Consider the following 25,957-nt stretch of genomic DNA (forward strand, 5'->3'; position numbering starts at 1 on the left):
GCCTTTATTAATAAGAGTGAAAATAAGACCAAATTCAGCTCTAAAAAACGGATTATGTCATTTGTCTGGATGAAAATTTTAGTTTGGCTCTGAAATAAGGCAACGTTTTGATACTTCTGCAACTTGATGAACACACACCAACCACATTCAACACCACACAGGACCTTAAATTAAGATAAGACAGACATTCATTCTGGTACTGAACTATTATCTGACAAATGGATAAATCAATCGCCAGACTGTAAGTTCATTCATCAGGAAATAATTCCAAATATTTGCTCTCAAATGTAAAGGATGATCCGATTTTCTCAGTTTTATTATCAATGTAAAGTGCTGATCTTTTTTTGGATTTAATCAAAAAAGACTGATAATGAAAATAACAGTTAGTGGAAGTGATTCAGACATTAAAATACATTCACATTTGTTATGGACCCCTGCTTCTACATGCATAGTTTTGTGAGTAAAGAAATAACCATCAAACAAAAAGTAGTTTTTGTAAACTTTATTGTGAAAAATCAAAGAGACTGCTAAGATCAATATATATATTGATACAATGTTAATGGCCAGTAGTTCTGTTCAGCTGCAATTGTGATTCTTGAACAACATTGTTAAAGTCTGCAGTTCATTCAGCCCATGGGACAAAGATAGGTGACCAAAAAAATTTAAACCTGCCCTGTCTTTAAGTCCTCCTGATCATTGCCTTGTGGTGTATAAAAAGAAAAGACTCCTTATTCTAAAAGTGAAATAAGAAAACAAAAATTACAAAACTTTGGTCTGCTTCCCCTCACTGGCTGCTTCGCAAATCCATTTCAGCCACAGAGGGCAGAAGCAATCAGGTGTTCAAAGACTCAAAAAAAATTCTACAAAAACAGGTTAACCTCGCTCCTATTGAAGAAAAATAATATCAACGTCATCAAAATAGGAAAGTTAGCCCGGTACTCACATTTTGTCAGTCACTTATGTGGTAGCTGAACCTCTGCTCCAAAGGCACGTCAGCTTTTTACCTCCCTTACTCTCACATCTTACATATACAATGAAAACAACAGAACAAACACACTGACCTTAAATACAGAGTTAATCAAAAATAATAATTGGAAAACAACTAGACAAGTTTGAGCATACTGTGTAACAGCGACAAAGGACTTCCTTCATCAAAGCGCTGACTAGCCCCTCCCCGTCTAATCCCTCCCCAAATCAAATGTTCTCTTTTCCCAAAACCCAGAATCTCACTGTCCCAAAAGAACCTACCTACTACTATCTTTGCAGCCTGTGCTTGTGTATGTAGGTGTGTGATGTAGAGTCTGTGTGTGTGTGTGTGTGTGTGTGCAGTGGAGTGGTCGTCAGAGGTGGGTTGTTTTGGGACAGTGTTAAGTGACAGGAACTAAGGGCGTTTAGGTTCATGAGCCTTCAGTGTCCCAACAGCGTCCTTCACTGCGTGATAGATGATGTTCTTCACCTGAGAAAAAAAGAAAAAGTTGTTAAAACGACAACAGCGCCTCTCACTGACTTTTTTCAACACTTCATTTTAAAGAATATGAATAACATTTTCTATAAAATTATTTCATTCATTTATTTAACAAATATTATATGTTGTCTTAACACAAGCAGCTGTACAAGAGCTTTGTCTATAAAACAGAGATGAGAAATATTAAACTCAATTTAAAACCCAAACTTTTTGTAACCTATGGCTGTTTTTTTTTATTAGTGTGGCTCCATTATGTTTTGTTTGTTTGTTTTGACATTTTTATATGATTCTGCCTTATGTACTCAAATGCCTTCCTTATGTACCTGGTTAAATGAAGGTTTAATAATAATGAAACAGCACCATCTACCATGCTAACCCTTTCCTCACTCTGTACATACACTGTCAACAGTGTGTGTGGGGTTTGAGGGAGGGGAGGGCAACGGTGCTGTAAATTACAATACTGCTTTTTGCAAATGAAAGAGTGGGCATTTCCATTTAAATAACGCGAAAGAGCCATTCCACAATTTTCAACAGAATGAATACTGTCGAATAATTTTTTAGAAATCAATTATAGTTTAATAAACTAATTTCAAAGATTTTTTTGCCTATTATTAAAGAACATAGATTTAGAAAAAAAAATGTTCACATCCAGTTATAAGCTGTTTTAAATGCACTGCCATTTAGTTTTGCTACGTTCATGTGTCAGCATTATATAAATTATCAGTTGAATTTGATCTCTGCATAGTTTTTAATGCAATTACTCTAAGCAACTAATAAACCTACTCTGAATTAATAACATCTTTTGTATGCTCAACTGGCAGATTCTAGAAGTTACATAAAATGGAGCACACTGCTTAGAAACAACACCAAACAAAGATTATTTTTGCTAGTTGAACGCATTAAAATGTGAAACAACATTAGAGAAAAGCACACCGACCTGCAGCTTGTCTTCGTGGTTCGTATGAGTAGTAGACAGGTGTCTGAACTCCTGGGTCAGTCTGAAACAGTGTTTAACATGCTCAGGAGAAACAAAGTCTTCTGCCACCTTGATACAACTGTACAGGTTGTGCACCTGATGGAAATGAAAGAGAATGAAGAAATATGTTAATGAAACAAGATAAATATGAACCTTGGATTATCTAAATAAAAGGATATCTGTAGCAAGCTTCCTTAATACAACACGTCTGACCTGGTGTGGAGCTCCAGCAGGGATAAATACGGCATCTCCTAAGAACTGTACAATGGCCCAACCCTGAACACCATATTCTTCATAGAGCCTGCGGCGGAGCGTCTGGTCCAGGTACCAGCTCTGGTCGTGAATGGGGTCTTGGTCTGGAGGGTTCTCTTGACCCTGCTCCTCTCCCACCTGACACAAAAAAACATGATTAATCCTCTGATTAATCCGAACCTTGCATTTTTGATTGTTGTTGGAAACCCACCGATGACATCCGAGTATAATCAAGAAGAATGTAGTGCAGGGTAAACTTATCAGGATTCAGATTAAGATAAATACACAGAATAGAAGTACCCTTAAAATAATGCATTCTGATGAAGAGGAAGGCTTTTCAATGATTTTTGTGCAATCACTATCTGATGACATCAGGCCCTCGGTACCGCGCCGGTCACCCAATGCATCGCTGTCTTTGTAAAGGATCAGTGCAGCCAGTTACACAGCAGCTCGACAGATCAGATGCTATTTTAGACAGAAATCCACTGGCTGCTGACCTTGCGGAGTAATTCTCTGATCTTCTCGGCATCCTTGGCAGCATAGATGTGCCAGAGAGCTCCAGGTTTCTCCTTTCCTTCGTACACCCTCCTCTTTGTCATTTCATCCACATCACCTTCCTCAATGGTGGTCATGACCTCTGGAGGACCAAACATAAACAACAACGCACACACACACACATGCAGGGCACCAAAAGATCATCATCAGCGTCTCTACAATGACAAGAATTTACAGTAGAGCTTCCTCTTCAAAATTTTGAGCTGATATTGTTGATTTTTCAACATTACTTAAAGACTACTGTCTTGTTTTTACTCCAGTTTGATGACTGACTTTACATATCATGTCTAAGTCCCAGAACTAGGGCTGAACTATCTGGTAAAACAATCTAACTTTGATTTTTATGGACAAATATTTGGATTGAGTATGCAATTTTCTTTTTCTTTTTTCAAAGTTCTTCATCTTCTGTATTATTCACTGTACACAAGCAATAACGCACTCCACTAGCACACACTCACTACACTTATTGCTATTTGAATATCGAGATCTCTTAATTCACAATGTCGATTTGAATGCAATTACGCGTTCAGCCCTACCTGGGACTGGGACTGGGACTGTAAAGTACACCCATTATACTGTAAGACAAAAATGGTGCAGAGCTGTAGTTCTCAACTGGTGGCTAATGACCCAATGTTACAGTAGGTCACAGGTCTTTACAGTCCATAACTGTAAGAATTAGTTTCAGGACAGTTTGATTCTTAAGTTTTCATAGCTACTCTTTAAATAAAAATTTTGCAGCTGTATCATGTGGCTTTCATGACACACACGTCCCGAGCAGCAGCCCTGTGTGCTCACGTTTCCCCCATGGAACTGTAAAAAGAAACTATTATTATAGCCTTTGGCAAAACATGAAAATCCCACAACAGGACTAATGTTTATCCTGCATGAAAGCATTGTAAATTACTGAACTATTAATTTTTTGAAATCAATGAAAGTTGTTTAAATTTTAAATAATGTCTGTGTTGTGGATCATGCGGCAGGACTAGTTGAGAACCACTGGGACAAAAAAGTTACAGACTACACAATCACATTTACTAACACAATGTACACACCCACAGCCTGAGGTTGATCATACAGAGGAGCTAACACTTCTGTATGAAATTTTTACTGATGTTTCATCTACAGAGCTGAGTTACTAGTTATAGTTACAAGAAGATGGTGAGTGAAAAAAACACTAATGACTGTGTCAAATCACACCTGTTTGTTCCCAGTGTTTATCGTCGCTATCTTACCATGTGTATGCATTTGGCGTGGTGGCCAGTAAGGTAAGTTTTATTAAAAATGTGTGTGTATACCGACACAGTCTTCATTATCTGGTCATACTAAGGTTGGGTGATTCACCTACTGACGATATTCCTTTAACAAAAACAACAATATACGACACTATAGTCCAAAAAAAAGCTAAAGCGCGATCGACTCGGTGCGTAAGCCCTATACGGTGCAGAAAGGATTTGCATCTCCATACAACAGGGCTACTCGCTTAAAGGTGTGAATTTCACTAATGATGGCTTGTCTTGAGTGTGTTTATTTAAAAGCAGCAGCCTGATCAGTACCTAAAGTACCCATTATTTTGCTGCAAGTGTCTTTCCATCACACAGCATGGCAGATAAAAGAAGTCTATCGGCTGGAGGTGAGCTGTTTGCACAGGTGCAATGAGAGTCTGTTGTCTGCAGCTCTCCTTGTGGCTGTTTCTGCTTGTACTTTTCTTCCCTACACTATTAGTAGACTTGTTTTAACTAAAAGGTTTGACGATGAAGCGGCAAAATAAGGAAAGTAACAGCAGTAACACAACTTCTATACAGTTGAAAGCAAACATTAAAAAGGGAAAAAGTGGGCAGCTGACAGGCAGAAAGGGACCACAGGGATAAACAGCATGTAGATCAGTTTTTTTTAAACATCTATCTCAGTTAATTAAGGGTTTATTTCAACCAAACCAGAGTTGGTAATTTTAGGAAAAGTGGACTAATGCAATAACTAGGAAGACCACCTGAGATGGTTTTGGTCAGTTTTATTTTGATTCTGTCAAGTTTTAATGTGTGTGTGTTTTACAATTAATCAATAAGGCATCTACGTGTTAGTATTAGCCTGGTGGAAGAGCGAAACTTGGTTTGGTGCATAGTTGTATTTTTCTGTTTTATAAGGAAAATAAGGGTAAGAATAGACCAAAACTGAGTTCTCAAGCTAGTTAGTTTTACACTTCACAGCCCCACTGACATGTGTTGTCACCATAATTACTAACAACAATCGCCATTTTTGTTTGCACTAGTCAAATGACCATGGCAAGCAGCTCAAAGTCCTTTCTATTCAATTAATTTGTAAGGGTGAAGCATAGAGAAAGCAAGAGCAAAGATTCATTGTATAATTAATTATCACTCTGTTCTCATGGACATTTGATGACCATTATCATGTCCACCCATTATCATTTTGAACAATAACCTGGTCATATAGCCCAAGCCTATGTCACACACACAATTGCTTCACAGACATAAGTTCATTAGCCAGGATAAATCAGTGAATGTGACTTTATTTTGATGCATGTTTGTATAATCCCCTGGTCCCACTAAGAAGAAGAGTGACTGCTGTATGAGGATAAGTCATACTGTTAGGTGTGTGTCAGCGTCACTGTAACTGCAAGGGATTGGGATGCCAATTCTAGATGCCCTTCATTCATACTTTTGTCCCACAGTGTAAGGACCAGAGCACAGCTCATCCAAAGCTAACAGGAACTGAAGATCCCAGTATTTATATGAAACCTTATGTGAACGTCATGTCAGTTCACACAAATGCTGCATTGACTTAACCCCAAAGAATACACATATTTTTAACCTGGAAATCTACACAGAAGAAGAAAGCCAGGATCTCCAAAGAACAACAGAAGAGTTTTTCAGTGCCATCTGGTAATAACTGAAGTTGTTAATAAAGGTTGAATTTACATAGAAATGTTTAAAACATGCCACAGTGGAAACCGACAGATGGGTCCAAGTGCTCTGGCCCCTACTGTACAGATAATAACAAAAGGATGGGGTGGAGGAGTGAACAAGGGGAGTTAGTCAAGAAGAAGGGCATGCTACTAAGGTGATACAATTGAAAGTCTACAGACCTTTGCGTCCATTGATATCTGCCTCTGCAAATGAGAAATTTTGCCACAATGTAAATGAGTGAGACCACCTGAAGGGTCTCTTCAGGCTCCAATCCAAGCCAATCAAGCCTGGAGCAACTAAAGCAGTAAAGGTATGATGTTTTGGAAACAGCTGTGAATGTATGTTTAAAATAGTTCAGGAGGGATCAGTGGGATGAAAAATAAGTGATTAATGTCTAGTGTTTGACATGGGTTCTCCTACATATTTTATAAAAAATATCTTGGATTTTATAAGGCAAAAAAATGTGGGTTTTGCGGTGCAGTGTTTTTGATAACAGATAAAGGTGCACCACAGGAGTGTCTTGTGGTTAATGTTTTTTGAATGTGTGTGTGAATGAGACAGAAGAGGACGGAGAAGAACTAAGTGTCTTAAATCCACTGACCTTGTTCTGGGTCTCCCTCCACTTGAGGGATGCCAACATAGACCATGACGTTGACAGCGTCAGACACATCCAAATGGAGATTAGTGGTTCCCACTTTCCTGTCTTCAGAGGAGGTTAGGCCTAAAGGACAGAAACACAGTAAGGGAGTGAGAGAGAGAAGATGAGGACAAATGTACAATGGAGGGAGGGAGTGACAGAGATATCTCAGTTGACTAAAAATGAAACATTTCGGTAACACTCAGCCAATCGTTCTCACCATAGGCATTGTACATCTTAGGTCCAAGATCGGGACGCACAAAAAAGTTGGGCAGACGAGCAGCGAGGTTTAAACGACCATCCCTCTTTGTGTACTCAGGCAAGGGTAGGTTTTCCATCAGATCGTCAAACCTGGGAAAAGCACATCAAAAAAGAACAACACCAGTAAGATTCACAAATGTGTTTTGTATCTTATTATCTTATTTGTAAGACAAATATAACTCTATTGGCACTGGTATCACACTTTGGGTGATGGTATTTGTAATAGTGTCATACTTTATTTGATGGAACCCAGTCCTACCACTTAAGGAATGATGTGGTTCGCTTTGTTGGTAAACAAACATCAAAAATAAGAAGCAACATATTTCTTGGTTCCTCACCGTGTGGGCATCATGTCCCTGAAGTCTTCACCTGGAGGCCAGTCCTTTAATTTCAAAACCATTGGCTGGCCCTCGCTATCTTGCAGTCGTTCTACAATCACAGAAAAAAAACATTAGCAACAATTTCTGAGAGAAACAGGAGCTAAAATGACACAGTGGCATGCGCACAAACCAATCAATTAATCCAAACAAAGACAAATAATTTAGAAAAAAAAAGTATGTGCACTCACTGGAGATGACCTCAAAGCCGTCCCAGAAGTCTCGCACCTTCACATCAGAGATGATAGCACAGTTTCTACAGTTGACCAGGTCTACATCCTGGTCTCCAAACTCCCTGCTGAAGGCATCAGGCCGCCACAAATCCCCTTTCAGGCGTTTATGTATCCCTGACACCAACACGGGCTGGACACATAAGAGAAGAGATTATCCAGATGATAGAGCAACAGATGTCAGTTCAGTAAAATTTCTCCCCATGTCTCTCCAACAGCAATCTGTCCTGTTCAGATCCACCATCTTTCTGGTATAGAAGCCTCAGGAGTTATACTGATTCAGGTACTTACTTGTCCCTGCTTCCAGCACTCTCTGAAGATCTTCCAGTTGTTGCTGTTGCTGGGATCCTGTAGGCAGAGGAGTCGTCCGTCACAGAGCCAGGAGTGTGAGGTATGTGGTTCCAAAACACTGAGGCCCATTACTCCATCTTTTCGAGCACCCAACACACCAAGCTCGCTGCCCTCAGAGGCCCCGGTCCGACGGCCTTCTGCCTTCTTGGTCTCCACAACAGAGGCGATGATGTGATCCAAGAAGTTCGGGAGGCTGCTCTTCAGCTTGTCACTCTGCAAAACAAAACAGAGTTTTTTAAATTACCAAGGTATGTGTTAACAGGTAAATACAGTCAAGAGAAGCTTTGTCTTTTTTCTAAGTAATACATGTTTAGCACTTTTCGTCTTATCAAGTGAATGATCTGCTGCATAACTACACCAGTAACTGGCAGAGATATTGTTTAAAATCAGCTCAATTACTTCTAATCTTAGTATTCCTACAATTTTAACTCACTATACTTTAAGCTTAGGGTACACCTATTCACAATACATGTAGAAGCATTACTGAAAATAAAAAAATTGATGCTGAAAATTTAGACTTTAATACTGAGTTTTTACATTACATTATTTATCACTAATTCCAGGTGTGTTTTTCTATATAGTTGTAAAAAAGATGTGCCTCACAAATTGTATTTCTCTTTGTGCTAAAATACACCAAAATGTTATTTGGTGTTCAGCTTTATAAGCAATTTCCATAGTTGGGGAATCTTTAGCTTCTGTAATGTGACAAATTTCACAGTGAAATGGCATATTTGTACGATTTACAGTTACAAGAGGGATTTCAGTCAAATCCCTTGCAATTGGTTGAACCCAAAAAAATTGTACAGGCCAATTGTTTGGTGCAATACAAAGCTACAGTGGACTGTTGGCTCCACACACATCTCCCTCGCCATTAGATCAGGAGGACGAGGGAGAGATGAATGAATTACCCTCAGCCACATTATTTTGGAAATGAAACAAAGGTTCAACCCACTGATATGCAAACACACATCTCCATATTACTCTGTTAGCTACTACAACCCACAAGCGGTGGAGTGCAGTTTTATTTGACCTGTGTGGCTAGCTATTTGCCTGAAGTCTCATTTTAATTTGATGAACTTTGTCAACACCCCTGATTCATCAAAGAGATTTTGATATAAAAAGGCTCTGATATTAATTTCTTTGATACATATCTGGCATAGAACAGGAGATACAGGATAATTTAACACAGAGGCACAGGATTTTAACAGGGAAAAAGCAGTTTTGTTTTTTCTAAACTGTTTTTTAAAATTAACAATTTTTCAATCCATAATGGATCTTGCTGATGGGCTTCTCACTGTAAATGTGTACACTTGGAAAATTTCATAAAACACCATGGAATAAATAAAAGCTTTCTACGTACGCCTGCTGACGTAAAGACAGAGGGGAATGGTACCCCACTCTCTCCAGGGCCCTGGGGGAGCTTGCCCGGTCCAGAGTTGAGCAGGTCTCGGAGACTGGACCCCTCAGGTTTGGACTGGGCCATGCTGGAGCCGAGTAACAGACTGTTAAATAGCTTAGGGCTGGAAGCAGAAGGCTTTGACAGGGCACTGAGTGAGTCCAGGCCAAAGGGAGGCCGGCTGTCTCGACTCATCATGGAGCGAAGTGTACCGGATTCTGGAAGAAGATGACAAACAAGTGGTGACGTTAAAAAAAACAACATTTTGTATGAATTTTTCGTTTTTTTCTGTTTTCAAATTACACTGGCTCAGCATTTCCTCTTTCCTACTAACCCTTAGTGTCATCCTTGGCTTTCTGTGTGGCCAAGTCTGCCAGCCAGTGCAGAGCAGAGCTGTTGCCCTCTCCTGATGAGCGTGACTCCTTGGCAGACGACTGGGTGAGGTTACAGGGGGAGGACGTACCACTGGTGGAGTTACTGACACTGCCCACGCTTTCTCCTCCCCCACTGTCTGCTGGCGCTGCTGTTTGTGTAGGTTCTGTTTTGATCGCCGATGTCTCTCCCTCTGATTTTGGGGGGGTGCCAATACCAGGAGCTGCAGCTGCGAGGGTGCCACTACTGCTTGTTGTAGACTGCTGAGGAAAGCACAGCCAGACATTAGAGCCTTCCGGTTAAACACTTTGCACAATGCAGAAATTCAGGACTAAGAAAATGATGATGTGGCTGGGTACCTGTGAAATCCCATTGGGGGCACTAGGGCGTACTAGAGGCTTGGTGTGTCGACTGGTACAAGGACAATTAGCCTTAATACCCCACTTGCCTCTTGCTGAGTGCACCATGTCACCTATGTTGTAAAGAGCTAGAGGAGAAAGCCAATAAAATCAATCATAACAACTCCTGCTGTACCAATACTTGATGATTATGTGGTCATAAACAGTCAAAATGTATATGTTACCTGTCCCAGGTATAATCTGCGTGGGCATAAGGTTCTGTGGCTCATGAGGTTGGCCTTTAGCACACTTCAACCAAGAGAAAACCTCATCCTCAGGACCTTCATCTACATCTGAGGGAAAGAACAAATTGACCTATGTTTCCAACGCACTCAAAAGATCCAACAAAGAAACATCAACCAGGGTTTACATTATCTGGCAATTATCTGTTTTTGACCAGGGATATCTGAAGTCTGACACATTTAGATTTCTCAGGTCATAATGTCTGTTTAAAAGAATTTCGTATGAGAATATGCAGGCCTAACACTGTGTCCTGACAGCAAGCGAAGTTCGCTCCCTGTCCACAATTAATCTATTAAACATGCACTTCTGTTACCTCATGTAAACAAAACACAAACCTATCAGCTGTGCACTCGAGATTCATAGGATGTTACCACTTAAAAGATGGGTGAGTACTTTTCAATCTTCTTACATTTGTGCTTTATAAGCTGAAAACTCACATTTTATACTGTGATTATATATAGCCACCAGCAAGTAGGTTGTTACTAGCGATGATCAGTACCAGTATTTATTGATTGATTGATTTTTTAAATAGTATCATTACGCATGTGAATCTACAGAATATAAACAATCATATTTGACCAGAATATCTCCCTTCTGCCCAGGACATTAAAATCTTCCAGGAGGCATGGAACCGCAACAATTTTGTCTAACAAAAACTCTGGGGTGCTGGGTGGCTCAGTTGATGGAGCGCACATCCCATGTACAGAGCCTACGTGTCCTCATTGCAGCAGCCTCGGGTTCGAGTCCGACCGGCGGCCCTTTGCTGCATTGTCATCCACACTCTCTCATTCCCATTTCCTATGAGGCCATAAAAGGCCAAAAAATATCTTTAAAAAAAACATCTGACATCAACTTTTGTCTCTATGACTTTGATAAAATATATGAAAGAAAAGTTAAACAACACGGCACTATGGTGAACTTGTTAACAAAGGTTCCCTAAATGTCACCGTGATGACTCACCCTCCCTTGGCCTGTTCCTGCGGAGCCGATAGCAGTCCAGACACACTCCAAAGCCACATTTGCGACACACCCAGTGGATGTTGAACAGGGTGGTCTCACACACGTCACACATTTCTCTGACACCTCGCACGGCACGTTTCCACGCCACTTTCTCTGAAGGACGGGCCAAAAGAAAGACGGGATTAAATACACACTTCTGACGAGGTGAGTGTTGACGCAAAATGCAGTACAAGATAAAACACTAAATGTGAATAAAATGATGTCTTAATACTCACGGTGAGGCTCCACCATCATCATGGCCTCCTTCTCAGACATGACCAACTGACAGAACTGGTCTCCCACATTGGCCAGGATGTACTTGGATGTATCGAGGTCAAGGCCCTCTTGGACTGCCGGTGCAGGCAGCCACAGACCCATGGCCATAGAATCGCTCTGCTGAGGACTAAGGAAGCCCTCCACACGCAGTATACCTTTACGAGTGAAAGCCAACCTTTACACGGGCAAAAAAAAGGTTAACTCAGTAACAGATCACTGTTTGATTGATGATTGCTTCCTCTGTTTTTTAGAGCTTTTTTATAACTCTTTATGAATTCAACTTAAAATACACAACACAAGCCAATGAGCAGTGCAAGCATATAAACATCTACCTTCTGAAATGGAAGAACCGACAGGAGACATTCGGGTCGTCCTCATCATCGCTGTCGTCGTCGTTGGTACGATATTTTCGATAGCGTTCCAGACGACACTCGCGGCACTTGTGCAAGTGAGGGGCCACATTGATGCAGGAGCCATCCTGGAGAAAACACTCACCAGACTGCTTCAGACGACGCACTTTGCTCTGGTCTTTTAGTACAGACTGGCCCACTGAAGGAGACAAATTAATGTTAGTTCTGCTTAGTTTGTCACCAAAAACAAAAAAGAGAGGACAGGACTTACCTTTGAAAGGCTTGTTACGTGGACGGCTCTTAGCAGCCCCTTGGACTTTAGGTTTCTGCAACATAGCCCCATCCTTGGCAGGGTGTGGTGGTACTCCTGGGATTTGGCCTTTCTCCAGGCCCTCCTCGTTCTCACTCAGGTCTGACAGGTCACTGTTGCTGCTGGAGTCAGAGTCCCGTTTGGACATCTGGCCTCTTTCGTCCAGGGTAAACTTCTGAGACTGGCTCTGGTCAAAGGTCAAAGGAACCTCTTCCATTCCACCAGGGCCACTGCCTCCAAACATGGGGAGGCCTGAAGTGGATGTGGGCATCTCCCCAACATCCTGCTCCTCCTTTGTCATAGTCCCTTCAATCTGTGACCTCTGTGATGAGGTCTGCCCTGGAGAGGAGGAAGAGCTAGGTGATGAAGCGGATGCTGAGAGTGCTGGGAAAGGGGAAGGCAGAATCCCCTTAGGTGGCTCTGCCATAGTGAACAGGTTTGGCTTGCTGTCCGGGGCAGGACCAAGAGTCTGTGGCTCAGCCCCTGTGAGGCCAGCGAAGGAGGTGTGGGAGCTTTTGTCCCCATACGCCAAAAATGGATTAGCGGGCTCTTTGGAGGCCTGCAGAAAGAGGTTCTGGTGGCTATCTGAAGTATTAAAACCAGATTGCAGCCCTAAGCTCCCAACAGAAGTCCCATTATTACTGCTCTTTTTAGAAATACTTTGAGCTGCAGCCAGACCACCAATACTCAGACCAGAGCCTCTTCCTCCTGCAGAGCCACCCATGCCCTGGAAGGCCGATGACGATTTGTTGAGCACACCATTTCCCGTTGAATGGGTCTCAGGCACTTTGGGCTGCTCGGGCTTTTTCAGCCCTTCAGTGGAGGTTGCAGACTTAAAAAGGCTTGGGGGCTCCTTACTCAGGCTCTCAGACACTGCGGTAAAGTAATTGGTGTCCTTGGACTGGGTCTGACCAGCAGCTAGGCTCGGGCTGGACCCAGAATTCTGGGTCATGCACTGGAAAAACAAGTTTTGGTCTTGCTGGGATTTAGTCTCAGTCTTTGCTCCGCCAAAGCCGAAGCCAAAGGGTCTGGGAGTGTCCTGGGAGGTTGTAGTGGTTGGACCTCCGTTGGTCTGGGAGGTAACATCTCCAAATACGGAAGCAGTGGGTACGGTCTGGGGCAAACGAAAACTTGATGCTGTTTTAGAGCCCTGAGAAAAGAAGTGGTCAAATGATATAACACCAGAAACAAAACTGTGATGATTTGCAAAGGCATCGTGTAATGTTATAGATGGTACTTATCATATCCATCGTCTTACCTCAGTCTGGCTTCCCCAAGTGGGGGCTTTAGGACTAAAACCCACAGAAGCAGAGAGTGCCACACTGGGGCCGCTGTCATGTGACCAAGAAATGGTGACAGGCCCCGGGGAAACAAGAGCAGCTGTTTTAGAATAAGCTGATTGGGAGGCCTCCTCTCGGTCTGGTTGGGGGGATGGGGAGGCCTTGGGGGCTGGAGCTCCAGGGACCAGGCTCGGCATCTGGCCTAGTGAGGGGAAAGATGTGGTGGAGAAGGGAGAGGGGGCAGGTTTGAGGGGAGGAGGGGTGGGAGTGGGGGTGTGTGTAACGGCAGTGGTGGAGTCTGCTGCCCCTTGAGTGGAGAGTGAGCGACCATTTTCTTTGACATGGGCAGGGAAACGAGGAGGAGTAACGTTCGACTGGTCCATCTGGAGTGAGGAGTTGGTGTTGGGGGACGACACTCTGCCCTGAGGAAAGGTTCCTTCTGAAGAGCTTCCGTTTTTGGTTGTGCTGCTGACTTTTTCTCCAGAGTCTCCTCCCCAGATTCCCATCCCTTCCGCTGGAGTTTTGGAGTTGGAATCGCCACAGTTTTGCCCATCAGCTCCCACATCTCCTGCTCCTTTAAAACGTTTCAAGTTCAAGTCATCCTCGCCTTCGGAAGCAGTCCTACGTCTGCGTCCACTGTCTCCCTTCATTGTTTCACTGTCCTTCCTTCGTCGCCCATTCTTACCAATCTGAGGAGAGGGAAAATATTGAAAATTCTGTTAATACATTGAAAATGTTAATCTAAAGCTGAAAGCACTTAACCCATTATAACAAAATATTCACCTCAGTAAAATCAATTACAAAATGTTTTTATAATATGACTAACATACCTCCTCCTCTGCCAGCATGACGTGTATCACACGAGGATCCACCATCTGGTTTTCTTCTCCCTAAAGCAGAAAAAAAGTGGAATTTAAGTGGCATCCTTTCACACCGTGACTGGAATATATTTAGGCAAAACATAAAAATTATTTCATGAGGTTTGTATTTGTACAAACTGGGGAGCGCTAAACGACCCCAAACAAGAAGTGAGATAATATAGTCATTTAAAGTGAATTTATCCTTTCTGAAAGTGACTGACAGGACTTATTGAGACAGGCCAATATATTGACATTATGTCAAAATGTTGATATGAGACTAAATATGGTCTTAAATTTTGGATATCATAATATTGTATGTGTTGTATTTTTCTGATTACAGCAAAGTTATGTAATTTTTAACTTAACTTACCAGACTGCTCCAGCTGTTCTTCTATTTGCCTTTACCAACTTAGTCCCATTTAGTCATAAAATCCAGAAGATGATTATTTATCAAAACTCTCATTTATTTTGTAAAAGTAACTGTACTCTACCCTTCAATATTGTCGCAAAAGTGATATCAGGGTATTTAGTTAAAAATCTCCTATCTTAGTTTCACAATATTACAAACCTCTAGAACTGATGTTCCATCTAAATACCTCTATGTCATGAAGAGTTTCTAATTGTTTTGCAGTACTTTTAAGGTCTAATATTTATGGAATTGAGTTTAAGAAATTGTATGCCTTTTTACAGATCTGCACACATCCTGATTTTGGTATTTAAATATATAATACAATTTGCATTCCAATATAACTTGTAACACAAACATTATTTACCTTATCTAAGGTGATCTCCATGATGTGTGAGATAGGGTCGTGCTGTGAGACCAGTCCTGATGCCCAGCACTCCTCAAACTCTGGCTGGTAAACACGAACTCTGCGTCCTTGAATAGTGTATGAACCTGAGGGCAGGAACGGGGTGCAGAATAAGTTGCATTCTGGCAGATTTAAATAAAACAGCTAACAAGTCAACAGGAATACAGACTACCAAATGATAAAGGCATGGACATCTCTAAATTTAGTTAGTTGTCACTCAGGCGTCAGAAACACAATGATTTGCAGTCGCTGTTGTTAGTCCATGGCCTTCACTGCTTAACATCAGTTCCCAAACAAAATGTGTGAAACGCTGTTAAAACATAACACCCCAGAGAACACATGGAGGTAGTAAAAAATACAACAACATAAAAACTGCTGAAGGCTGAGTCTTACCCTTCCTGAAGATCTCCTGCAGTTCAAAGTCAGTACGCCAGCTGGAGATGGCAGCCTGCAGGGAGGGCTGCTCCACCAGCAAAGGGTGTCTAATGTCTTTCTCAACCTGCACAAGGACACAAACCACACTGTTCAGACTGGTGATACAGCAATAATGTGAAGGTTCACACTAGAATAATACAGGACAGAACATCAGTGCCCTTAATGCTGATATTATTGTATTGGTTCATTGTTGAAAAAAATGTGAGAACTGACAAACACCCTGTCCAAAAAATGTTTTTATTCTGCCTCATATATAGTGAAAAGCTTTGAGGTATTTAAGTTGCAATCACACAAAACAGAAAAAAGCAAGAAAATAAAATTTGAGAAGCTGAACAAGAAAATGTTTTTGCTCATTTTTAATAAATATCCTCAATATTTAGTCCATTTTAAAAACTAGAATTACTGCCTCACGGTTGTATGCCTCCGCCAACCATTCAAGTTGCACTTTACATTTTAGTCTAGACTCATGTAGTAAATGAAGTCAAGAATACTAGGTGTATTTTATCGCCAAGCATGGACGCTTCACACAAATCTTCAGCCCAGTAGCACAAAAGATATACAGTATATAATCACTACGGTGTCAAGGTGGACTCCAAATTAGCGTCACCAATTCAGTATCTGAACAAATGCCTCCCCTTCTGTTTCTGAGTTAACGCGTTGAGTAATAAACAGAAAAGTGCTTTTACAGAACATTATGATGTCAAAGTGAAGTTGACCTTTTGGATATAACATGTCATTACCTCATTATTTTTATTTTGTTTAACTCGTGTGAAATTTTGTCATGCTTGGTGTATGAATTTTGGCCAAAAAATAACTTTTGCGAGTTCACAGTGACCTTTGATTATCAAAATCTAATCAGTCCAAGTCCAAGTGGATGTGCCAAATGTGAAGAAATTCCCTTTAAGGCCTGAGATATCGCATTAAGGCCTCCAGCCACGGCAATCAGCAAAGAAGTATTTCTAATTTCTATCAACAAACTAAGTGGTTTACAAAGTAATGGTTCTAGCATGTACAACTACTGAAAAAGGAATGCACACTGTAAAACAAACACACATACACATACACACCTCAAACCTCTGGACAGTTTTGTTGTCAGGCAGAAACTCAAAATTCTTGTTTCCAAAATACTCCACGGGAACCACGGATCCTAAACCCACTCTGTCCACCAGGGAGCGGAAGACCTGAGGAGAAAGAGAACGGCGTGAAATTCTCTGACCCTGAGGAAAAGTACTCGATATTGAGGGTAAATATCAAAAGAATGAAGGTTTTTCTTTAAATGTAGTTGAAAACAGATCCACTATGTTTAAAGTGAAGGTTTGCATGCCTCAAACAGTTTAGTCATTTTATAGTTAGTCATATCTTTCAATTGTGCTTCTGCTTACAGAACCCACATTAGTACATTACTATCTTTGTAAATTTAGTCTTTTTGCATTTGGGGGTGTGACGCTGCCCTCTACTTGGCCCAGCAACAAAGCCTGCAGCATCAAGGGAGACAAAAAATAAAAATCAGCCTTTTACTGTGTGTTCTCATTGACAAAGGAACATTGCATTATTTAAAGCAATATCTGGAAAGTGTTGGGATTTTATTACATACAATTATTCAGTAATGGTCAGAGTCCAAACTTGAGAAGGAATACTCAAACTATAAGCTTTAGTCATTGATTTCAACAATGGCTGGCATTCAGGTTACGGACCCAACAGCATTGGGACGATTTGGCAGCTTTGGTTGGCCTTGTCTTAATGCCTACTCCCCATTTCAACAATTCATATCATCGTCTTGTATGCATGATGCAGACTGAGCACTCACCAGAGCAGGCCAGGCTGTTGCTGATGCTGGGGCTCCAGCAGTCCCGGTACCATCACTCCGATTGGCCCAAACAATTGAGTCTTCCACCAACACGGCTTTCACCCCGCTGTCATACACCTGTACCCAAGAGCATCTCTGCACAGCATTCTCAAACTCGACAAATACCTGCAGCCAGAAAAACAGAAAAAAAAAGAGAAAGATAAAAATAAGGACTGTTTAAGATTCATATGTAACATTCATGCATTAAAAAGTCTAAAGATAATATATGTTATATATTTTGTTGAGTTGTGTACTTACATCCATCCATATCCCAAATGTTTCTAACAATATTCGAACCCAAAGGTAGCTGGATTTTTATTCAAGGTAATGATTCATTTTATTTGGCTGCCTGTCTATGGCGTCATATTACGCTTATCCCCCTAGATGCTCTACCTACAACGCCAGATCACCATCACTGTGCATCATACAATGTCACAAAATTTTTCTCAATATCAGTCATACAGCATTTTGTCTGCCACACAGCACATTTTTTTCATTAGTTATATTCCATTTTGCTACACAGTAATCCCGTAGTGACCAGATATATTTATGCTATACTTCAACATACAGATTGGTTCACCACAAAGTGCTACTGAGTGGCTAATGCCAGCCACCAAGCTAATGCGTAGAGTAACATTAAAGCATTACAGCAACATCTTTAGTATGACTGTTTTGACCACTGGTAAAAGAACTGGGGTATCCCACGATTGAAAATAGCACACAACACTTACTACAGTATCTGTATAAGCAGTCGACTCATCTTATGCTGATGGTAAGTAAGCAAGTTAATGTTACGTCAGCTCGTGTTAACTGCAGCTGTTTCATTAGAAAGAACTTGCATTAGAGAATAAATGTGACTTTTGTAATGTAAATAAAAGTTAAATACATTTACTCATATGTGAACATCATTTCTGCCTGAGTCACATCAGATTGATTTTCATTGGCAATGGTGGTTGTTTAACAATGAAGACAATAGTTCAATAATCTGATGATTAAAAGCTATTTCACAACATCCAAGTCAATCTTTTGTTAGTTTTGATCGAGAAAACTCCGGCAGCAGAAATTACAAAAAGACAATTACCTCAGCAACTGCAATTAGTGAATCAAATTAAAATGCAGCATAGGGTAGAAATATGTGCAAGTTCTGCAAATAAAATAACACTTTTCACTAGACAGAATTACTACAAATGGACTGGCAAGCTACTATCTGTCAGCCACACAGAGCGTCTTCAGTGGCCACGAGCTCATTAGACACCTTCATAAAGTGATATCAATTAACAAAGTAATATCTGTGTGCATCAGCAACCCCTCTGAAAGAGCATTTCATTATGGTTATGATACAGTCTAATAATAATACTACTCAGCTTATTAAAATGTGAATACTAGAAAAAAAGATGCCAGCCTATCTAGTTTGTCATTATTTTCTTTTAAACTTTTCACAGTTTGGACTTTCAGATGCACCACTGTTACAATATCACACATTGTTGTATATAATGTCTGACGCAGTGACTCCTTTTCTCTCTCGAGCAATAGTTGAATAACACACTTCATTTTGTAAAAGCTCGGATGTGTTTCACTGACTCAAATGAACAGGCCCTCTGGCAGGATCACAGAAGAAGAGCCTGTCAATCATTAGTTATCTAGCGACTTTGGTTTGAAAGAAAAGTTGATGATTAAGAATTGGCTTAAACCAGAATAAACGTCTAGCAGTTTTATGACTCCCCCAACCAGTCAAGTTGAAGTTTGTCCTTTTCTCTTGTCTTTATGTCTCCTTTTGTGCATTTTCTCCCTGTGTGTTGGTTTGTTTTTACTTCCCGTGTGAATAACCTTCCGTTTTTTAAATCTTGTGTGTTTTGGTGGGTCTGAACACAGCGCAGGCAGATCTCTCAAGTTCTTTCTTCTTCAGCAGCAGTTTGAGGAGTCTGAGTTGCAGGTGGATTTATATGTTGATCTGGTCAGAGTTGAACAGATGAATGAATTAGAGCAGCAGCTGCTGCAAAGAGGAGAGTGAAAGCAAACTTTTAGACCCATGAATGTTTCACTTTCACTGCGCTTGCGATTCTACAGCTCCGTCTGTGGACAGAGTGCGTTCTGTGATCCGACAGCTTGGTGCTGTGCATAACCCAACAATAATAGCGCTCCTAATGAACAGTCCTGCTCCAGAAATAGAAAATCAATTCATGGCGGAGGATGTTTTGATTGTAGCAGGCCACCACAAATAAACAAATGTGTGGAAAACCCTGCAATATACCCTTCTGTAAGTTATGGTGTTGAATAATGGCCTGAAAAGTGTTGTTGCACAACATGGTGATGTTGTTGTGAAGTTGACCTTCACAAAATAACTCATCACTTCTTCATTATATTTTACTGTACAATTGTGTGAAATTTTGACATAATTATCTCTCCCAGACATAAGCCTGGAGGGGATCGTGTGTTTGGCCTTGTGTGTGTGTGTGTGTCTGTCCGCAGCTAATGCCACATACTACTGAACCAGCCTAGTATTTTTGTTTACGTTTATTATTGCATGCTTAATGACCTCCTGTGGTTGCAGCGATTGGTCTCATTTTGAACCAGAGCAAATGTAGATTATTCCATACCTTATCAGTTATGACACACTTAATTTTCGACATGATAAAAGATGAGGAAAAACGGTCTTCTTGACGGTAAGGTAGCCAAGAGGGACGATTACACCAGGCACAGCTGTGCAGCATGCATTGTCTAGCGTGGCCATGATCAGCTCCAGTGGCCGCTTTGCAGCTGCAATGCGACTGCCTGACAAAGACGTACTCTCTACTGAATAAACTTTTCTAGTTAGTGTATAACTTCTTGAGCTATGGCCCAAAATGTGTTTTGCCTGGTCACTGCCACCTTGAGCTTTGATCACCTAATTCTAATTCGTTCATCCTTGAGTCAAAGTAGATGTCTGAGCCAAAATTGAAGAAACTTCCTCTAGGTGTTCCTGAGATATCGCATTCACGAGATTTGGATGGACGAACAGCACGGTAAAAACTCATGGCCACAGCTGAAGCAGGCATGGAGGATATGAATGACAACATTCGGGCGAGGGCATCATATATTGTCCATTTGTCCAGTCTTACTGACTTACTGTACATGGGGCTGGAAAATGTGCTACAAGGATCCACATACTGACCATCATTGCACATGTATTCAATATTGTTCCAGGATTTGCTCTGAAGTGTATCCATTAGTCACTGATGGTATCTATTTTATTAACCTTGTGGTTTCGTGAGCATGATTGTCAGACCTGTGAGATGTCAAGAACAACCACAGACTTTTCTGCTGGCCACTGAGAAGCCCCAATAAAGCAGTTTGGGGGTTAGGGAGCGTTCAGACAATAGTAGCCAAGTGTGAAAAAATGCAGCACTCTCATTTTCTGCTGAATTTTTTGGCTCACAGTTCCTCGACTGCAATTCCCCTGAACATGACCCCGTTTCTTCATGCAAGATATTTCAGTTAAATGCATCCTCTTTTCTGTGTCTAAATAACAGAATAAAAGTGGTGTGCTGTGATTCTTAAAGGGTTATCTAACTGAAAAATGGCACTCAAAAGCTTTACTACGACACAGTCACTAAGCAAACCTGACAACAGCTAAGCTCCCTCTTCTCATGATCTGTAAGCAAAACTTTACCGCTTTTACTGAAGACACTATGACACCTCCTTTTTGTCACGGTTGTAAAATTCATAGCAGAGGTTTATTATTTTATGAGGTTGAGTGAAGTAAAACAGACACATCTGAGTTTTTGACCTACAGCTGTTTCATTTAACAGAGCAAGCTGTGAGAAACAGTCTGTACAATCATCAGTCTGCCGGGCTCCCCCAGTCAAATCACATTTGTTTAAAATCAGGGTTAAAGCTAAAACTTAAGTTTTGTACTTATTTTATTGAGGTTGCAAAGCAGAAAAGTACTGGGGGAAGGCTCTGCAGGTATTAACGACGCAGATTCACACGGATAATGTCAAGTCAACTGCTTAACCTTCAAGTGTTCAAGTGATCCTTTTGTCCACCGTGCAAGAGGATTTTCTCAACACTTGCTTGAGAAGCACTTTATAAAATGCTGTGACAAAAATACCTTTAATTTAATAAAGGATGCAGCGGCATTTTCTTACAAAAAACACCATGATACAAATTGTGACGATATATATTGTGACTCTGAAAAATCTGCCACACTAACTCTCAGACAGCAAATGTGAGTGTTTATTTTTATTATTTAACTGGTGCAAGTGTCAGTCCTCTCTTTGGATCAGAGGTGATGCTTAAGCCCATTACCAAGGTGTGTTCAGATATCCCCCACAGCAAAGTTTTATCTTGCTTAAGTATTTGTATGCGCTTTTTAGGGCTCTAAAAGTTTGTTTTCCAACCAAACCATCATGGCACCGGGGTCACAGTCTGATGTTCTCTGTCTGGTGGATGCAGCCACACACAGAATACACAGTATGTAGACAGGGTCACCAAATGTGAAATCAAAGTTCACAAGTACAAGTTCGGCCTGGAAAGTTTTAGCCATATACTGTTAGAAACTAGTGCTGAGGTGAGCACAAAAAGCTGATGAGCGTGCAAGTCAGTCCCACTATGGCAAGCGCAAAAGAAACCCCAGAGTTGGAAGACCCACCCATGGGTTACTGATCAGCTACCATAGCAACTGAGGGGGGTTGTGTATGAAATTAGGTTGCCTTTGTTGTTGTCAAATATATATATGTACAAGAAGCCAGAGGGCAAAATGTTACCTCAGTTCTTGACAAGAGGATTATGGCTGTCTTCGTCACTTGCGCTACTGTTTGTTCAAAATTAGGGGTCGACAGATTACGGCACTTAGTTTGGTGTTGGAGATTGTTATATTCCAAATTCTAAATACTGACAGAAAGATTTTCATTTTTATTGTAAATGGATATCGGTTATCTGTCTCATTAATTACTTACAATCGTTATCAATATCAGCCCTGAAAAAAATCAGTATCAGTTGAACTCTATTCAAAATAAATGAAAAGAAACAAACTTGCAAACTATTGATCCAACATTTTCTACAGTGGCCATGGCTTTGTCTTAATTTGTGCCACCTTATGAGGATCTACAGGATCCATTTACATATATACATACTCAGGAAAAATACCACTACTTGTTGTCATTTATTTACAATAAATGCCAAGCATTAACTGCCAAGGGTCCAACACTGCAGACTTTTTAAGGCTCTCAAAAAAATTAAAAAAGAGATTCATATATATATATATATATATAAAGCCCTTGTCTTTAGTCAGAAATTCATTCAGTTTTGCTGCTAACTGACCAAATTCAGACATCTGGTTTTTATTTCATGACAGTGTCATGCAGGCCTTTTTATTCATCAATTCGGTTTTATGTGCATCTGGATCTGCTGGTTAAATTTCTTTTTTTTTTTTTCATTAAAAATCTTCTGGGATTGACATTTTACACTAACACCTGTAAGAATAACAATCAAAATATACTAGTGCTGAAACTTGCTTGTAAGTCATCAAGAGACGATGAGAAGCAAAAAACCAGATGACACCTTAACATAGCTATATTGGTATAACTAGATTATTACCAAACTATTCAAAACACATCTTCCCGCCAACAATCTTCCTTCAATCTTCTTCACAGACCACTGAATCAAGCCTGCCAACAAATATCTTTGATATTGTTAGCAAGTAAACCCACAGCTGCATATTTTTCCTTCACATCGAAGTTGTCATAATATTGTTTTTTTTTGTTAAGCTTATGTGACATCAGAGAACTGCAACTTGCCCTGAGTGGTTGAACTCAGTCAACATGTCAGTAGGGCGATGAGTATAACAAAAACTGAAACACCCGTTGACCCATATTATATTGTGCACAGTAAGGTGCTGAAAATATTTTCAAACTCATTTAACAGCAGAGTCCAGATAGTCCTAGTTTGGTTTCGTTAAAGTGAAAATGGCAGCAAATCTGTCTCTGAATACCTCTCTTTTATCCTTGTGAATCAATGACCTAAATATGATTATAATGACTATCTTTTCAAAGTTCAATGGCAGAGTATTATTTTCTAATAGGAAAAGAATTTCTAAGCTCCGGACTTGTTACTGTCGATATCATTGATGGACCTAACTTCTTATACAAATATCCATTTTGGTAGATGCACACCTCAGATTAGAGAGAGACAGCCTTGTTCTTCAAAAGACAAAAATGTACATTTCAGTTACTACTGTAACAGACACTTAAATTAAATGCTTTTAAAAACCTTTTAAAGATCAATTCAAACCAAATTTAAGACAGATTTTTTTTTTCAGCTAATCATCGTTTTCTTAAACTTTATACTTAAACAAGTATGAAGGAAAGTAATATATATGTGGTCCCATAACATCAGAACTATGGACCCTCACACTGATGAGCTTGACTCCTTAGGACCAACAAAAATGTAGATCAATAAATGAAGATTGATAAAAAATGTTTGTGGTTTAAGACCTCCCATGTTTAAATTGAGAACTTTAAATGACTTTTAAGACATTATATATATATATATATAAACAAATTTGAAACATTGTAAGACTTTTTAGCATCCTGCAGACACCCTGACATTCTTATTGGACATAGTGAATATAGTTTATTTTTCAGTCTGCTAATTTCTTACAAATAACAATGGCACTTGTGCAACAACCCAAAGGACCATCACTTATTACATTATTTGAAAGATATGACTGTAATAACTATCTTGTCAAAGTTAAGAATAATAGCAGGGCAGAAGAATAATTCCTAAACCCCTGCCTGATCAATTATCACCGATGGACCTAGTTTCAGCAATAAATGTCAATTTTTGAGAGTTTTTTTTTTTTGCGGAGTCTACAAAAATTGCACATCTGCAACAACCAAAAGTTACATCACTAATTACATTAATAGAAAACTATAACGTTTACATTGTTTAATAAACACACAAAAGCCAAAGTGGACAAGTGTCATTATTTAGTCCTTACTCTGACTGTAAGTTATTTCCATCAGTTATTTTTCAACCAGTTTAAACTTTAAATCTTTTTTAAAGTACTGTACAAATTAAAGTGTCAATTTACATAAATATTACTTGAATTTGACAACTGCTTGCTATTGTAAGAGCCAGCATTTAACTATGAAGTGTATACTTTTATGTAGGTCACCCATCACCACCCCCAAAATTTTTTACCTATCAGCAGTTTTGCTCTCCTGCACAATGTAGACTTAAGTGCTTGAAAAGATTAATTTTATTGATTCGGGAGTTTACTGTATTAGAAACTTGTCTGAATTGTTAACAAGTTGTAGCCGACAGTAAAGTCAGATGAATTCCTGGTTCACCCTCATATGAACTTGTGAGGCCTTTAACTGGACTAACGTTAGCTTACGATGGGATCTGCCGAGCTAAAGCTGTTATTCAACGTTACTTACCAGCGATGTGTTACAATGTCGTGATCGTTTAGTTATCTCTGTCGCGTTTGCGCTTTGCAACTGTTTGCTACAAGGTAACAACTGTTATTGGTGGAGCTTATTATCATTCGTTTACTGGCTATAAAGCGAACAAAGCAAAGGCCAGAAAAATCCTCGGCCTCGAGTTTAGCTTCGCCTAACTGCCTGCGACTTGTACCTTGCTAATATGTGCAAGAGCTTACGTTGATGTGCCAACATTAACGGATAAAAACGAGCTGAATTTTGTCAAACACATACTTAATAGCTAGTAAACATATTATTCATAAAATAGGCAGGTATTTAGCTCAGCAGTACGGTTCCAGTTGTATGTAAACACTGACCGTCAGCCCCGCAGCGGTGCTTGTTGTTGTCGCCTCTCCTCCGCTAACCTCCGGGGCGGCCAGGCCGATGACGCTCACTGCCCGCACCGTCCCCCGGAGCCAGTCACGGGCCCAGGCAGCCTGCTCCGGCTCGGATCCATTCGCGGACCTGCCGTCGTCGAGGAGCAAAATCAGACGCTTCCCTATCAATTCAAGAGAGTCCCCCATGGTTTGCTCGCAAGCTAGCTGCCTTCAGTGAGCCACCATGAACAACTTCTCCGCTCGGGATAGGAACTCAGGACTGCTACAAGACAATTAGGAAAGAGCTGCTTTGTATTTCACGTTAGTGCAAAGGAGAACTCGTTACAACTGTTGCAGCCGGGGCCACGCAGCGGCGGACCGGGTCACGCCAGGAATTTCACACAGTCGAGATGTTATTGTCCTCGGTGCTAACGCGACTATCCTGCTCCGTCCGCCATTGAGCCCTGCAACAATCAAACGCACTCCTCGTAGACAGGCAGCACTGCGGAGACAGAGAGCAAGAGTGTGGAAACAGCGACCTCCAGTGACAGGCCTGTGAACCGCCTCAGTGGTTA

At 40.6% G+C, this 25,957-nt stretch overlaps 1 protein-coding gene across 3 annotated transcripts; it reads right to left on the reverse strand.

Moving 5' to 3' along the window:
* Positions 1-487: 487 nt before the first annotated feature.
* kdm3b (lysine (K)-specific demethylase 3B) lies at positions 488-25,854 on the reverse strand. 3 transcript variants are annotated; one of them, XM_042492823.1, is made up of 25 exons: positions 25,383-25,854; positions 17,564-17,728; positions 16,824-16,937; positions 15,715-15,820; positions 15,283-15,407; positions 14,480-14,539; positions 13,628-14,338; positions 12,331-13,519; positions 12,042-12,258; positions 11,670-11,884; positions 11,395-11,547; positions 10,377-10,484; positions 10,153-10,280; positions 9,756-10,053; positions 9,386-9,639; positions 7,966-8,238; positions 7,636-7,807; positions 7,406-7,496; positions 7,027-7,157; positions 6,771-6,890; positions 6,349-6,372; positions 3,191-3,330; positions 2,655-2,831; positions 2,403-2,537; positions 488-1,456 (listed from the first exon to the last, which is right to left on the reverse strand). In XM_042492823.1, the coding sequence occupies exons 1-25, from the start codon at positions 25,587-25,589 to the stop codon at positions 1,382-1,384; spliced, it is 5,388 nt and encodes a 1,795-aa protein (XP_042348757.1). In that variant the 5' UTR covers positions 25,590-25,854; the 3' UTR covers positions 488-1,381. The 3 variants fall into 3 exon arrangements, with proteins under 3 accessions (XP_042348757.1, XP_042348756.1, XP_042348758.1); XM_042492822.1 differs by having other exon boundaries at positions 9,756-10,056; XM_042492824.1 differs by lacking the exon at positions 6,349-6,372 and having other exon boundaries at positions 9,756-10,056.
* Between the last annotated feature and the right edge of the window lie 103 nt (positions 25,855-25,957).

This window comes from Plectropomus leopardus, chromosome 9, assembly GCF_008729295.1.
Source record: "Plectropomus leopardus isolate mb chromosome 9, YSFRI_Pleo_2.0, whole genome shotgun sequence".
Taxonomy (NCBI): domain Eukaryota; kingdom Metazoa; phylum Chordata; class Actinopteri; order Perciformes; family Serranidae; genus Plectropomus; species Plectropomus leopardus.